The 13,896-nt window shown below is 53.3% G+C and overlaps 1 protein-coding gene across 5 annotated transcripts in view; it reads right to left on the reverse strand.

Annotated features, from left to right (window-relative positions):
- NUMA1 (nuclear mitotic apparatus protein 1) overlaps positions 1 to 13,896 on the reverse strand; it is a 60,118-nt gene that overhangs the window by 11,940 nt on the left and 34,282 nt on the right. For all 5 annotated transcript variants that reach the window (XM_081327783.1, XM_081327787.1, XM_081327785.1 and 2 more), the window contains exons 8-16: positions 13,594 to 13,705; positions 10,806 to 10,963; positions 9,811 to 9,931; positions 8,481 to 8,598; positions 8,126 to 8,266; positions 6,502 to 6,618; positions 2,332 to 5,772; positions 1,336 to 1,377; positions 57 to 125 (exon numbers count right to left, since the gene is read on the reverse strand). In XM_081327783.1, the coding sequence (XP_081183909.1) occupies positions 57 to 125; positions 1,336 to 1,377; positions 2,332 to 5,772; positions 6,502 to 6,618; positions 8,126 to 8,266; positions 8,481 to 8,598; positions 9,811 to 9,931; positions 10,806 to 10,963; positions 13,594 to 13,705 (4,319 nt within the window). The remainder of the gene's footprint in view (positions 1 to 56; positions 126 to 1,335; positions 1,378 to 2,331; positions 5,773 to 6,501; positions 6,619 to 8,125; positions 8,267 to 8,480; positions 8,599 to 9,810; positions 9,932 to 10,805; positions 10,964 to 13,593; positions 13,706 to 13,896) is intronic.

Below are 13,896 nucleotides of genomic sequence, written 5' to 3' on the forward strand. Positions count from 1 at the left end.
CTGAGGTTGAGGCCTGGTGGAGGGTGTGTGCAAGGCTTCCTGTGCTGGACACCCACCTTTGCTTTCTGCTGATGGGTCTGGCCGGCCTTCTCTTGCTGAGCCAGCTTCTTTTTCAGCTCATCCACCTGGAGGAGGAAGAGGAGGAGAAATCATGCCAAGTCTGCCCCCACCTTGCCTGGGCCCTCCCAGCCTCCAGCCCCCCAGCGCCCTCATGGGGCCCGCATTTCACACAGAAGTCTTTCGGGCCCCTATGTGTGGCTTACACAGCTCTGTCTGCCAGCCAACTGGGTAAGGAGGCAGCACCCATCTTCCCCAGCCCCTTGAATGGTGGGAGTTGAGGTCAAATCCCCCTGGAGGGTTGTGGTGGACTCTGCCATTGATTGTTTCCACCCCAAGACCAGGATTGGGGGAAGAGGGGAAAGACACGGAAAGCCGGGCAGGGAGAGAAGGCAGACCCCTCTCCAAGGGGAACCTTTGGTGGGGGGAGAGATGACCTCCACGGCTGCCCTAGACTTCCTGGAAAGAAGCAAGGATCTGTCTGGGGAGCTGCATCAGGGACCCACTGTCCTGGATCACCACATGGGGAGCAGCAGATGCATGAATGGACCTGCTAGCAGATTCAGGGCTCCCCACCCCCGATGACCGCTGCCTGGCATCTGGAGTAAGGGACCCTTCGCTCTTTTTTCAAGGGAAGGAAAGTTTGGCCAACGGGCATTCTGAGACAACTGGACAACAATCCAGCTGGAGATTATACGGGGATTCCTCGACTTAGAACAGAGTTTATTCAGTGACCATTCAACGGCACCGACAAATGGACTTACAACCGTTTTTCATGCTTAGGAACGTCGTAGCCATCCCCGTGGTCACGTGATCAAAATTCGGACCCTTTGCAATTGGTTCATATTTATGAGGGCCACAGTGTCCCGGGGATCACGAGATCAGCATGCGTGACCTTCCGAGAAGCAAAGTCAAAAGGGGAAGCCAGATTCACTTAACCACCGTGTGACTAACTTAACAAGTGCAGTGGTTCATTTAACAACGGTGGCAAGGAAGGTCGTAAAAATGGGGCTTAAAACTCAGTTAACAAATGTTTCGCTGAGCATCAGAAATTTGAGGCTGAATTGTGGCCTTAAGTCAAGGACCCCCTGTACAGCCTTGCTCTGGCCTTGTTTCTAGGAGCAAACCCCCAACTTCAGAGGGGTCCTCCACAGCCCCCACCCTCTCCTGGCAAGGTCACCAGGGAAGACGCCAGGTCCACCTCGGAGGGAGAGACCGAGGAAGCCGCTCTGGCTGTGCAGTCGCCATTGAAGCAGCCAGCTACCCCGTACACGTTACCTGCTTCGCTTGTTCCCGCTGATGCTTCTCCAGCTTCTCTGCCTGCAAGTTGGGGAGAAGGAAAGGTTATAGAGATCGGGACATCACAACTCAAAGCCCCCCCCCGAGAGCCTGTAGCAGTGCTGGGGGGGGGGCGGTCAGCTCAGTTCCTCCCCACTGCTCCCTTCTTAAATCCACCCAGAGACAGCAGAAATAAAGAGACTGCTGAGCCCGCCTTACCTGAGGCCACCGGTCCCAGGTAAGACCAAGTGGTTCATTTCACGGGCTGCCCTGTCTAGGGCTGGGCAAAGGGGATGGAGGCACCTCCTAAGCAGTCAGCATTGAGCTCATGAGCCAAACCTGGGAGTCCTCTGAGATACTCTTGACCAGTGGGCTCTGCTCCTTAGCAGATGTGACCTCCACCCCCAAAAAGGCCAGGATGGTCATTAACTGTGAGGTCCCTGGTGCTCTCTGAGCAGACATTTCAAGACCCAACTAGGGAACATTATCAGTGCTAGAAGGTGTGTGTGTGGGGGGGGGGCGGGGGCGGGGCTGCTCTTTGGTGATACACAGAAGCTTGCCCTCCCAGTACTGCCCAGTACTTGCCCTCCCAGTACTGCTGGGTTTTCTCCTTGGCCATTCCTTCATCAGGGAACTATTTTCTGCTTCACTGTTCATCTGCTATTAATCTCTGCTGATCTGCATATAGATACTGTATATGAACATGGAACAAAGACCACACTCCCTCACACCGATGAGGTTACCTAGTTGGGTCATGAATCATCTGTAAAAAGAACTACCAAGCTCAGAGCACCATCTTCCCCCTCCCCCTCCCCTCCCCAAACCCTTCTGGCATTGACGATGTTCCCTAGTTAAGTCATGAAACGTCCACAAGAAAACAGCAGGGACCTCACAGTTCACCACCCTATTCTGCAAAGGTTCTCTTCTACCGGTCATCATTAAGAACAGCCCCCTCCCATCTTGAAGAATTCCCCGGGGAAGGGGCCAAGGGCTTACTTGAGCTATCAGCTGATGCTTGGTGTCCTCGCAGGTCTTGGCCATCACCTCCAGCTTCTTCTGGGCCTCCTCAACCTCCCGCTTGCTCCCGGCCACCAGCTTCTCGGAGCCCAACCTGGCGGCCTCCAGCTCCAGAGCGTGCTTCTGCTTGGCCTGGGCCAGCTCCGTATCCAGGCGCTGCTGCCCTTGAGTGGCCTTCTCCGCCAGCTCTCTCTTCTCCTCGGCCAGCTGGGTGTGGGCCCGCTGGAGGGTGGCCAGGCGCTCCACGTGCCCGCTGCTCTCCGCTTGAAGCTGCTGGAAAAGGCGCTCTTGTTGAAGGAACCTCTCCTTGACGGATAGCGTCTCCGAGAGCTCCTGCTTGGTTCTGCTCAGCTCCGCCTGCAAGAGGCCGGTGGACTTCTGTAGCTGCTCCACCTCTTCCCGATGCCGGTCGCCCTGCGAGGCCTGCTCAGCCTGGAGCTGCTGGTACAAGCGCTTGACGGGCATCAGCTCGCCAATCAAAGCCTGAGCCCCGGCCAACTCCTGCTGCTGGCCTGCGAGGAGCTGCTCCTTCTGGAAAGTCTTCTCCTGCCAGGACTTGAGTTCTTGGCAGAGGTCCTCCTCCCGCTTGGAGAGCCTGCTCAGCTCCTTCTTCAGGGTGTCCACCGACAGCCTCAGCTTCTCGGCCTGCTCCTGAGAGCTCTGGGATTCCGCTTTCATGGCGGAGCACCTCTCCGCCGCCCGGGCAGCCGCTGTGGCCATCTCGGACTGGAGGAGCCTCAGCCTCTCTTCCAACTTCTTGCTCTTCTCCGACTCGGCCATGACCAGGCGCCGGAGGTCCTTGCTCTCCGCTTCCTTCTCCATCAGCTGCCGGTGCAGGATGGACCTGTCCTGCTCCAGGTTGCTGATATGGCTGGCCTTCCTCTCCGTTTCCTGCCGGTACCGGGACATCTGCTCCTTCCAGCTCTCCTCCAACCTGTCCTTCTCCTGAGCCGAGGTCCGCAAGGAGGCCAACTCCTCCTCAGCTCCTGACACAGCCTTTCGACTCCGGACCAGCTCCTCTTCCGTCTCCAGGAGCTCCCTCTTCAGCTTCTCCACGGTGGCCTTGGACGCCTCCAGCAACTTCTCCAGCTCTGAGACCTTCTGCCTCTGATGGCCGGCTTCCCGCTTCAAGGCCTCCGCCTCGGCGTGCTGCTGCTCCTTCGAGGCGGCCGTCAGCTTCTCCAGCTTGGTGATGGTGCTCCGCTGCTCCTTGCATTGCTTCTCCAGCTTGCCAACCTGGCCGTGGAGATCTTCACCGTCCTTCAGCTGCTTTTCGTACAGCTCCCGGATGGAGGCCGACTCCTTCTCCCATTGGAGCTTCTGCTCCTCCAGGCTTTTGAGGGAGGTGTCCTTGGAGCGAACGATGGCTTTCAGGCTGTCTATCTCGGCTTCCCGGGTTCTGGCCACTTCCAGGAAGCCCTGCAGCTCGTTCTCCATCTTGGCCTCCCTCTCCTTCAGCGCCTCCACTGAGGCCAGCTCTCCTTTCAGCTTGCTCACCGTCTTCTGCAGGTCCCTCAGCTCCTCGCAGCGGGAGACGTTCTTCAGCCGCAGCTCCTCCAGCTCCCTCTCCTTCTCACCCACCAAGTCCTGGGCCCTGGCCACCTCCTCCTGAAGACCGGAGACCTCCACCCGGTGCTCGTTGGTGAGGTTCTGCAGCTGCACCTCCAGGGCCGTCTTCTGGGCCTTCTCTGCGGCCAGCTCGGCTTGGGCCCGCTCCTCCTCCGCTGCCAGCCGCTTGGCTTCCTCCTGGTGCTGAGCCAGCTGGCTTTTCTGCTGCTGCAGAGCTTCCTCCAACTTGGCCTTCAGCGTCTTCGCCTGGGCAGAGACCCGTTCCGCCTCCTGCTCTTTCTCCTTCAGAGTGGACCTGAGGCTGGACAAACTGGACTCGGCCGTGGTCAGGTTTTTACTGGTTTGCTCTCCCAGCAGCTTCACTCTGGCCTCCAGCTCCTGTCTCTTCAGTTGCTCTTCAGCCAGCCTCTTGACAGTATCTGTAAGCTCCTGGTCAGCCTCGTGCCCATCCTTCTTGGCCTGAGCCGATTCCTGACGTGCCGCGGCCACCTGCTTCTCCAAAGTGGCCACCTTGGCTCGGAGCTTCTCTTCCGAGCTCGTCTTCTCCTTGACTTGGGAAACGGCCTGAGAAAATTTGGCTTGAAGAGCAGCCAGAGCTTCTTGGTGTTGGGCGCTGAGGTTTTTCAGCCGGGCTTCCAGCTCGGTCAACTTCTTCTGGTCAGGCTGAAACTTCTGGCCGCTTTGCTCCTGTCCCGTCCTGGCCGTTTGGGCCAGCCCGCTGCGTTCCGTCAGCTCCCTTTTGGCAGAAGACAACTCAGCCAGCTGACGCTGAAGCTCTTCCAGCTTCCTCCTGGATTCCTCTTCCAGGCGCTGCATCTGGCCCTCCAGAGCTTGCCTCTTGGCCTTCTCCTCCACCATCCCTTCCACCGCCTGGTCCTTGTGCTTGGTCAGGGCCTGGATCTGCTCCTCCAGCTCCGCGATCTGCCGGAGGTTGCTCTCCAGGGACTCCGCCGCCCTCCTCTTCTCGTCCTCCAGGATCCCCTCGGTGTTGCGGACGGACTCCTCCAGGACCATCAGCCTCTCCTGGAGACGAGCGTGCTCCTTGGCCAGCTTCTCCTTCTCGGCCAGTTTCTGCTGAGCTTCCCGCAGCTGGCTTTTCAAGGCTGGGATGGCTGCCGCCTGAGCCTCGCTCTGCTGGCTCTGGGCGGTGAGGGCCAAGACTCTGGCCTCCAGGGCCTGGATCTTCTGGCTGGTCTCCATCTTCTCCTGGTGGAGCTCCAAAGCGGAAGAGGTCCGAGCCTGCTCCAGGGACTGCAGCCGCTCGGCCAGGGAGGCCATCTCGACTTCCTTCTCCTGCAGCTGCCTGACGGCCAGCTCCTTCTCCTGGGCGATCCTGTTGTACTCTTCCTGGCTGGCGGCTTCGATCTGGGACACCTTCTGGTTGCTCTGCCTTAGGGAGCTGCTCAGCTGGTCGACCTGGTGGCTCAGGTCTTCAATGGCTGCCCGAGACCTCTGCTCCTTCTTGTCACAGTCCTCGGCCAGCTGGCTCTTCTGGCTCCTCTCGGCTTCCACCTGCTGATGCAAAGCCAGCAGCTCCTCGTCCCTCTGGCGAAGGAAGCCCGTCAGCTTGGCGATCTCCGCGGTCAGGGTGTTGGCCTGAGCGATCAAGCATTCCTCCTGGGCCCGGCAGTCCTGCTCCAGCTTCTCCTTGGCGCGAGAGATTTCAGAGCTGGAATTCTGCAGCTCCGTCAGGAGGCCCGTCAGCTGGGCTTTCTCCGCTTCGAAGCTTCTCCTCTCGGACTGGAGGTTGGCCTCCAGAAGACGCTTCTCCTCTTCGAGGCGCAGGACGCTGGCTTGCAGTTCGGCCTGCTTGCTGCTGAGGCTCTCCACTTGCTGGTTCAGGCCTTCCAGCTGCAAGGGGAGGAAGCAGGGACACACTGGTTAGCCCAGAGATTCATTTCCCACGCTCTCTGATCTACAGGCTCTGCTTTCAATCTGCCTCTAGCCTAACCTGGTTGAAAGAGCTCGTTCAGAAACGGGCCAGAATGGAGATCAGAAGATAAAGCGGGTGTTTCTCAACCTTAGTAGATACTTTCATACAGATGGGTAGACCTCCATTCCCAGAAGTCCCCAGCCAGCCTTGCTAGCTGGGGTGTTCTGCGAGTCAAAGTCCACGCAACTGAAAGTCACTGTTGGATGGATGGATGGATGGATGGATGGATGGATGGAAGGAAGGAAGGAAGGAAGGAAGGAAGGAAGGAAGGAAGGAAGGAAGGAAATGGAAATGAGGAAGAAAATGGGAGAGGGAGGGAGGGAGGAAAAGTGGGAGGGGAGAAGAAGGGGAAGGGTTAGGAAAGGGGAAGAAAAAAAAAAGAGAAGAGCTGAGTGACTTTGGACCTGTCCCTCTCTCTCAGCACAACCCACCTCACAGGGTGGTTGTGGGCAAAATAGGAGAAAAGCATATTAGACACGTTCACTGCCTTATTTGTAAAAAAAAAATAGTAAAGGAGGGGTACCAATAAACGAATAATTAGTTGAAGCTAAAGTTCACTTTGAGAGAGGAGTCTGAACTGGGAACCGGGGAGCATCCCCCTCCCCCCCCACCGGCTGGGGCCGGTCCCGGGCCTGCCAGGCTCCCACCTTCAAGACGTCGCCCAGGACCTCTCCTTTCACCGGGCTCCCGGTCATCTTGGCCAGCTGGTCGTGCAGCAGAGCGATCTTCCCCTGCAGAATCTCCACTTGCTCTTCCAGGCCTCTCTGGAGAATCGGGGACAAGCGAGGGAAGTCCAGCTGCCCCTCTGTCCTTGCCCCCACCCTCCCCCAAAGCAGATCCCCCCCATCATCCCCAGATCATTCAGGGAAGGAGCCCCGCCCACACGGGCCCCATGGGTCCCAACCCCTTCGCTCTTGCCTGTGGCGACACCCCGCGAGGGAAGCCCACCACCAGCCCTCCCTCCAGGCTTGGTCCCTCAAGCGGGCAGCCTCCGGAGTCACCTGGCGGGCCAGCCGACCTGCCTGCCTGCCGTGAGCTGCTGCTCTGCCCGTCTCAAGACTATCAAAGGGGGAGCTGAGAGGGGGGGGCGTTTATTCTGGCCAGAGCCCTCCCGTATGCCTATCCTCCCTCCCTCCCTAGCTGCCTAAAATCTCTCTCATCCGTCTGTCCATCCATCCATCCACCATCTAACATCTCTCTATATATCTACCTATCTCTTCTTCATCATCATCATCATCTATCACCTTATTAGATCTCTATTTATCTTTATCTCTCTCCCTCTCCCTGGCTAACAGCGAGGACAATTAACCAGTGGAACAGCTGGCCTCCAGAAGTTGTGGGTGTTTCATCAATGGAGGTCTTTAAGAAGAGATTGGACAACCATTTGTCTGAAATGGTCTAGGGCAGGGGTGGGCAACCTTGGCTCTTTTATGACTCGTGGACTTCAACTCCCAGAATTCCTGAGACAGCCATGCTGAGGGGAAAGGGAGAGGTTTCCAAGCTGAGCCATGCTGGCTCAGGAATTCTGGGAGTTGAAGTCCACGAGTCACGAGGGGGCCATAGTTCCCCCATGCTGGCTCAGGAATTCTGGGAGTTGAAGTCCACGAGTCATAAAAGAGCCAAGGTTGCCTACCCCTGGTATAGGGTCTCCTGCTTGAGCTTGAGGCTGGACTGGAAGACCTCCAAGATCCCTTCCAGCTCTATTCTGGTTCTTATTCCCTATCTATCCATCATATATCTACCTATTTCTTCATCATCTTCATCTATCATCCATCTCTCTCTCTCTCTCTCTTTCATGTGGCTGCCCATCTTTCAGCCAATTCTGGACACCTCCCAATCCCTTGAATGAGATGGGTGGTGATCTAAATGATAAAATTAAATCAGAGGCCCCCAACCTTTTGGGCACCAGGGACCGGTTCCGTGGAGAGAGGTTTTTCCGCAGACCGCAGGGGGCCTGGTTGTGTGTGCTGCCTGCATCCCGCAGATGGGGCTTTGCTTGTTTGCACGGCCCGGGTGCTGGCATGCCGCAGACCGGTCCCGGTCCACGGACCGGGGGGGTTGGGGACCCTGAATTAAATGACAAGCAGTGCAACCTCTGTGTGTGTGTGTGTGTGCGGGCGCGCACACACTCTCCCTTCGCTTCAGAAACCAGCGGCTGCCTCTCCAGGATCCCCATCAGCCCTGCTGCTCCTGGTGAGAAGCCAGCCGGGCCTCCTGGGGGCCAGAACTGACCGCTCAGTATCCCCCCCCCCCGGTTTCCCTCTTGCTGACCTTCTCGCTCAGGGCCCCGTGGAGATCCGCTTCCAGGCGACTCCTCCGCTCCTCCCATTCCTTCAGGGACTTGTCCTGCCCTTCGCTCATTTCGTTCATGGCATCCTGAACCTCCGTCAAGGTGCGGGCAAATTCTCGGAGCTGAGACAGAAAACGGGGGGGGGGGGGCTTCGGTTGGACCCTCTCCCCTTTTTCCTTTGGCAAGGGTGCCGGGCCTTTCACCCAGAGGGTAGGGAATGCCAAGCGCTCTCCCCAACCCCCCCCCAGCCCCATGGCTCCAGGACCTCATCTCCCCGCCCCCCAAATTCTAGAATCCAGGCTCTGCCGCAGAAGGAAGCAGTTACCCTAACCCTACCCGGAAAGTGAGGTCCCCGTTCTCTTCGGAGAGCTGGCTGATCTTCCGGTCCATCTGCCCCTTCTCCGTCTTCAGGTCCTGGCACTGCTTCAGCGTCTCGTGCAGGCGCAAGAGGAGGCTGCCAAGCGAGGAGGAGGAGGAGGAGCCTCAGAGGGAGGAGACGGGCACGGCTGCCTCGGGCAACAGGACCCAACTCCCCAGGGCGTTCCCAGAGCTGGCTGCGGGGGCTCCCCCCAAATTTATTTGCTTCTTTCTTTCTTTCTCTCTTTCCTTCCTTCCTTCCTTCCTTCCCTCCCTCCCTCCCTTTCTTTCCAAGAACTGGTTGCAGGGGCACTCGTAAATTTATTTATTCATTTGCTTACATTTATTCTGAGAGCCGGCTGCAGGGGCTCTCCCCAAATTAATTAATTAATTAATTAATTAATTAATTAATTAATTAATTAATTAATTCAAAGAGCCAGCTGTGGGAGCTCTCCCCAAATTTATTCATTTCTCTTTTTGGTTATTTATTTGCTTGCTTATTTGCTTATTAGGAAATATAATTGCTGCCCATCTCAGACCCAACAACTCTGGGTGGCTTACAACATAAAAAAAACACAAAAAAACCCCAACAACCAACATTAAAATTGTCGATTATAAAACAACAGAGCAGATAAAATCATTAACACAAGATGGCAAAGGAGGAAGCCGGACACACTTGGAGGGGGGAGGGGCAGTTATGTGGGATTAGTTTTTAAATTGTCAACCACCACATTTGGGAGAACTGCATCCAGTTTTGGTCCCCATGATGTTGAGACTCTGGAAAGAGTGCAGAGAAGAGCAACGAAAATGATCAGGGGACCGGAGGCTAAAACATATCAGGAACGGTTGCTGGAATTGGGAATGTCTAGTAGTTTAATGAAGAGACGGACGAGGGGGGACATGATAGCAATGGTCCAATATCTGAGGGGCTGCCACAAAAAAGAGGGGGGGGGGTCAAGCTATTCTCCAAAGCGCCTGAAGAAGGCAGGGCAAGAAGCAACGGATGGAAACTCCTCCTGGAACTAAGGAGGAAGTTCCTGAGAGTGAAGACAATCAACCAATGGAACAACCTGCCACCAGACGTTGTGGGTGCTCTATCCCTGGAGGCTTTTAAGAAGGAAAAGCCAACTGTCTGAAATGATGCAGGGTCTCCTGCTTGAATAAGGGGTGGGGGGTTGGACTGGAAGACCTCCAGGGTCCCTTCTTCTATTATTCCCAGAGCGAAGCTCCTCCGCCTTGGGTCCCCCCCCCCCACAAGCCGTGGGGCAGAGGCGGGCCTTGAAAGCTCTGGCCAAAAGCCAGGACGGACCTTTCGTTCTTCTCCCGCAGCTCCTCCAACTCCTTGGGCTCCAGCTGATCCGCGGCCGCCTGCCGTTCCTGCAGGAGAGTCAGGCGGTCGATCCTCTGCTTCAGCATCAGGATCCGGGTGTCTGCGGAAGGAGCACCTCCTTAGAGCCCAGGGCACCTTCGTCCGTAGGGCCCCCCCTCCCCATTCAGGAGACCCGCTCCGGGACGGCCCGGCCCGCTCTCCCCTCATCCCAGTTGTTCGCGGAGATGCGTGGTTATAGAAAAGCAAAACAAAACAATATTATTATTATTTTTTTTAAAAAAAAAAGCAAAGTGAAATTAAATAAATAAGTAAAATAAAAAACTAAATTACAATAAACAAAGTAAAGTAAAATTAAATGAGTAAAATGAAAACTGAAGTAAAATAAACAAATTAAAATAAGTAAAATAAAAAACTGAAGTAAAATAAATAAAAAACTGAAGTAAAATAAATACAAAGTCAAATAAAACAACGTGAATAAACGTAAAATTGAAGTAAAATAAAAAAAATTAAAGCAAAATAAATAAATAAATCAGATAAATTAATTAAATTAATAAAAACACAATACAATAAAATATAGAACTGCGGTGAAGTCAAATTCTGAGCCCAAGGGTGGACGTAACCCGAGGACAGCCTGTACCGACGGAGGGAGCCTGGTCTTTCCTAGTCTGGTCTGCCTGGGAAAGCTGAGAGAACCTGGTTTGGCCTTTTAAGCCAGCAACATACTAGCCGAGATATAAAAAAAAGGGGATCTTCCCTAGTTTGGATAATGAAACGCCTGCAAGGAAACAAGCCAGCTCAGAGAGCACCAAGGAACACCCTCCCCCCCCAATTAAAAAAAAGAGAGGATAAAACTGATCCTGGGAATGGCCCGGGATGTCCGGCTCGGGATGAGGACATCCTGTTCTGCTCTGCCGCCACAGGGGCTTTGTAGTCCCTTGAAGGTGGGCTGGTTGGGCGATCTCTACCCCCCTCACCTTTCTCGTCAATGAGCTTCCGATTCTCTGCCAATTCGTGCTCCAGTTCATCGCGATTCTCCCGCTCCGCTTCCAGCAGCTTCTTCAACCTCCTCATCTGGAACTGGGGGGTCTGCATGATCTCCCCCATGGGGGACGTGGAGGAGGCAGGGAGCAACCTGCCAACAGGTCCCAGCCAAAAAGATAGAGGTTAAAAATCTCTTCTTAAGAAGAGAGACAGCCACCTGTCTGAAATGGTCCAGGGTCTTCAAACTTGGCCCTTTGATGACTTGTGGACTTCAACTCCCAGAATTCCTCAGCCAGGCATGCTAGCAATTCTGGGAGTTGAAGTCCACAAGTCATCAAAGGGCCAAGTTTGAAGACTCCTGGTCTAGGGTTTCCTGCTTGACTAGTGGGTTGGACTAGAGGACCTCCTTGGTCCCTTCCAGTGCTGGTATTCTGTTTCTACAAGCGAAGAGGCGTTATTCTACAATCAGGTGAATCAAGCTACAGGGAGTCCTCGACTTAACGGTTATTTGTTTAGTGACTGCTCAAAGTCACAACAGAACTGAAAAAAGTGACTTATGAACCGGTTTTCACTTACGACCCTTGCAGGAAGCTGGCGGTCACATGATCAAAATTTGGGCACTTGGCAACATGATTCACTTAACAACAGCGGTGATTCACTTAACAACCACACCAAAAAAAAGTTGTCAAATGGGGCACAGCTCTCTTAACAATTTCCTTGCTTAACAATAGACATTTTCGGCTCAATTGCGGTCGTAAGTTGAGGACTACCCGTCTTTTTAAAAATAAGCCGGAGTACCTACCAAGCAACAAGGAATGCCCCTATGCTGACTTCACATCTAAAAGTTTCTGTTAATTGCTTTAAAGCAAATTTGGCAACCTTAAGACTTATGGACTTCAACTCCCAGAATTCCTCAGCCAGTCATGCTGGCTAGGGAATTCTGGGAGTTGAAGTCCACAGTTCTTAAGGTCAATACCTCTTGTGATTCAGGGTCAGCCTGTGGGTTTGGCAGTTGGGTCGGACGAGTCAGAGGAGGAGGAGGAGGAGGAGGAGGAGGAGGAGGAGGGGTTTGGAGAGCCTGCAGAGGACAGTTCTGAGGCTTCGCAGAGCTCTCAGCCAGGCCCCTCCCATCTGGTTACTATGCAGACCCAGCTGTGGGAGCCTGAAAGCGTGGATGAAGATGACCCCCAGCTGGCCCTGTTCAAGGACGCCCGACGCAGGAGGCAGTCAATCAGGAGTAAACAGAAGAAGGCAATGGGGCACCTCGGAAGGAGGCAGAAAGAAGCCACACCCTGAACTGTATAAAAGGGGAATGCGTGGGAGGGCTGGTTTGCTGAAGGCAACCGCTTGGATAGTTCGTGTTTCATGGTTCGTATTTTGTTTTGCTCAGTTTGCTCTGTTTTGGATCTGTTTTGTGACAATAAACTTGGTGGGCTTACTTCCAGCCTTTTGCCTTTTGTAAAGGGGTTGTCCCTGCCTTTTCTGCAGGGCCGGTAGTAGGCTGGAACAGAACAATACCGCCATCTTTCTTCCCAGAGATTATGACCCCGCAAAGGAAGAGGCTTCTACAACTCCCACAGTTTGCCCTCATTCGGCACCCTGTCCCAAACAAGAACCTGGTGACTCTCAGCACGGAATCGGAGTTCGTTGTCGGGACTCACACCTTTCTATCACACCCCAGGAACCTGAGTGCCAGTTTGGTCTAATGATTAAGGTAGCAGGCTAGAAACCAGAAGAGCAGGAGTTCTAGTCCCGCCCCAGGTGTGAAAGCCAGCTGGGTGACTTTGGGCCAATCACCAGGAGACAGTGAGTTCTAGTCCCGCCCCAGGTGTGAAAGCCAGCTGGGTGACTTTGGGCCAATCACCAGGAGACAGTGAGTTCTAGTCCCGCCCCAGGTGTGAAAGCCAGCTGGGTGACTTTGGGCCAATCACCAGGAGACAGTGAGTTCTAGTCCCGCCCCAGGTGTGAAAGCCAGCTGGGTGACTTTGGGCCAATCACCAGGAGACAGTGAGTTCTAGTCCCGCCCCAGGTGTGAAAGCCAGCTGGGTGACTTTGGGCCAATCACCAGGAGACAGTGAGTTCTAGTCCCGCCCCAGGTGTGAAAGCCAGCTGGGTGACTTTGGGCCAATCACCAGGAGGCAGGGAGTTCTAGCCCCGCCTTAGCCATGAAAGCCAGCTGGGTGACTTTGGGCCAATCACCAGGAGGCAGGGAGTTCTAGCCCCGCCTTAGCCATGAAAGCCAGCAGGGTGACTTTGGGCCAGTCCCTCTCCCTCAACCCAACTCACTTCGCAGGGTTGTTGTGGGGAATACAGGAGGAGGAAGATATGTTGGACATATTTGCCACTTTGAATTATTTATAAAAATAATACAGATAGGAAATAATATAAAATTAAAGTAAAATAAAGTAAAAAATAAAATAATAAAAAGTAAAAAATAAATAAAAATAAAAAAATAAAAATGAAATAAAATAATAAAAATAAAGTAAAATAAAAAATAAAACAAAATAATGAAATCAAATAAAAACTAAAAAATAAAATGGACGAAATAAAATGAAATAAATAATGAAATAAAAGAAAAAATAAAGTAAAATAATGAAATGAAATAAAAAAATAAAAAATGAATAAAATGAAATAAAAAATATATTTTTAAAAAAAATTAAAAATAAATAATATAAAATGAAATAAAAATGAAATAAAATAAAAAATGAAATGAAATAATAAAAAAATAATATAAAATAAACGAAAACGAAAGATAAATGAAGCGATGAAACGTCCCCTTACCTGTTCATGCTGGAGGAAGAGGCGATCTTGTGCAGTTTCAGGAAGGGCACCCCTCGTTTCGGCGGGGTGCTCTCTTCCGAGCTGGAGGAGCTGGAGGACGCCGCCTGCGGCACTGGAGGAAAAGGAGAGCAGGCAGGCTGTGAGGCTAAGAAGAAGCTCACCAACTGGTATTTTCCTACTGGTAGTAAGAAGTTTTCAAAAGAAGTTAGTTTTGCTGCAAAGGAGCTTCTTTGTTTTGGAGAAAGTGACCACAAGAAAGAGCTTTATTGGGTCAAGAAAAACCAGAAGGATTTCCCGGTTCCT

This window comes from Vipera berus (assembly GCF_964194415.1).
Source record: "Vipera berus genome assembly, chromosome: 4".
Classification (NCBI taxonomy): Eukaryota; Metazoa; Chordata; class Lepidosauria; order Squamata; family Viperidae; genus Vipera; species Vipera berus.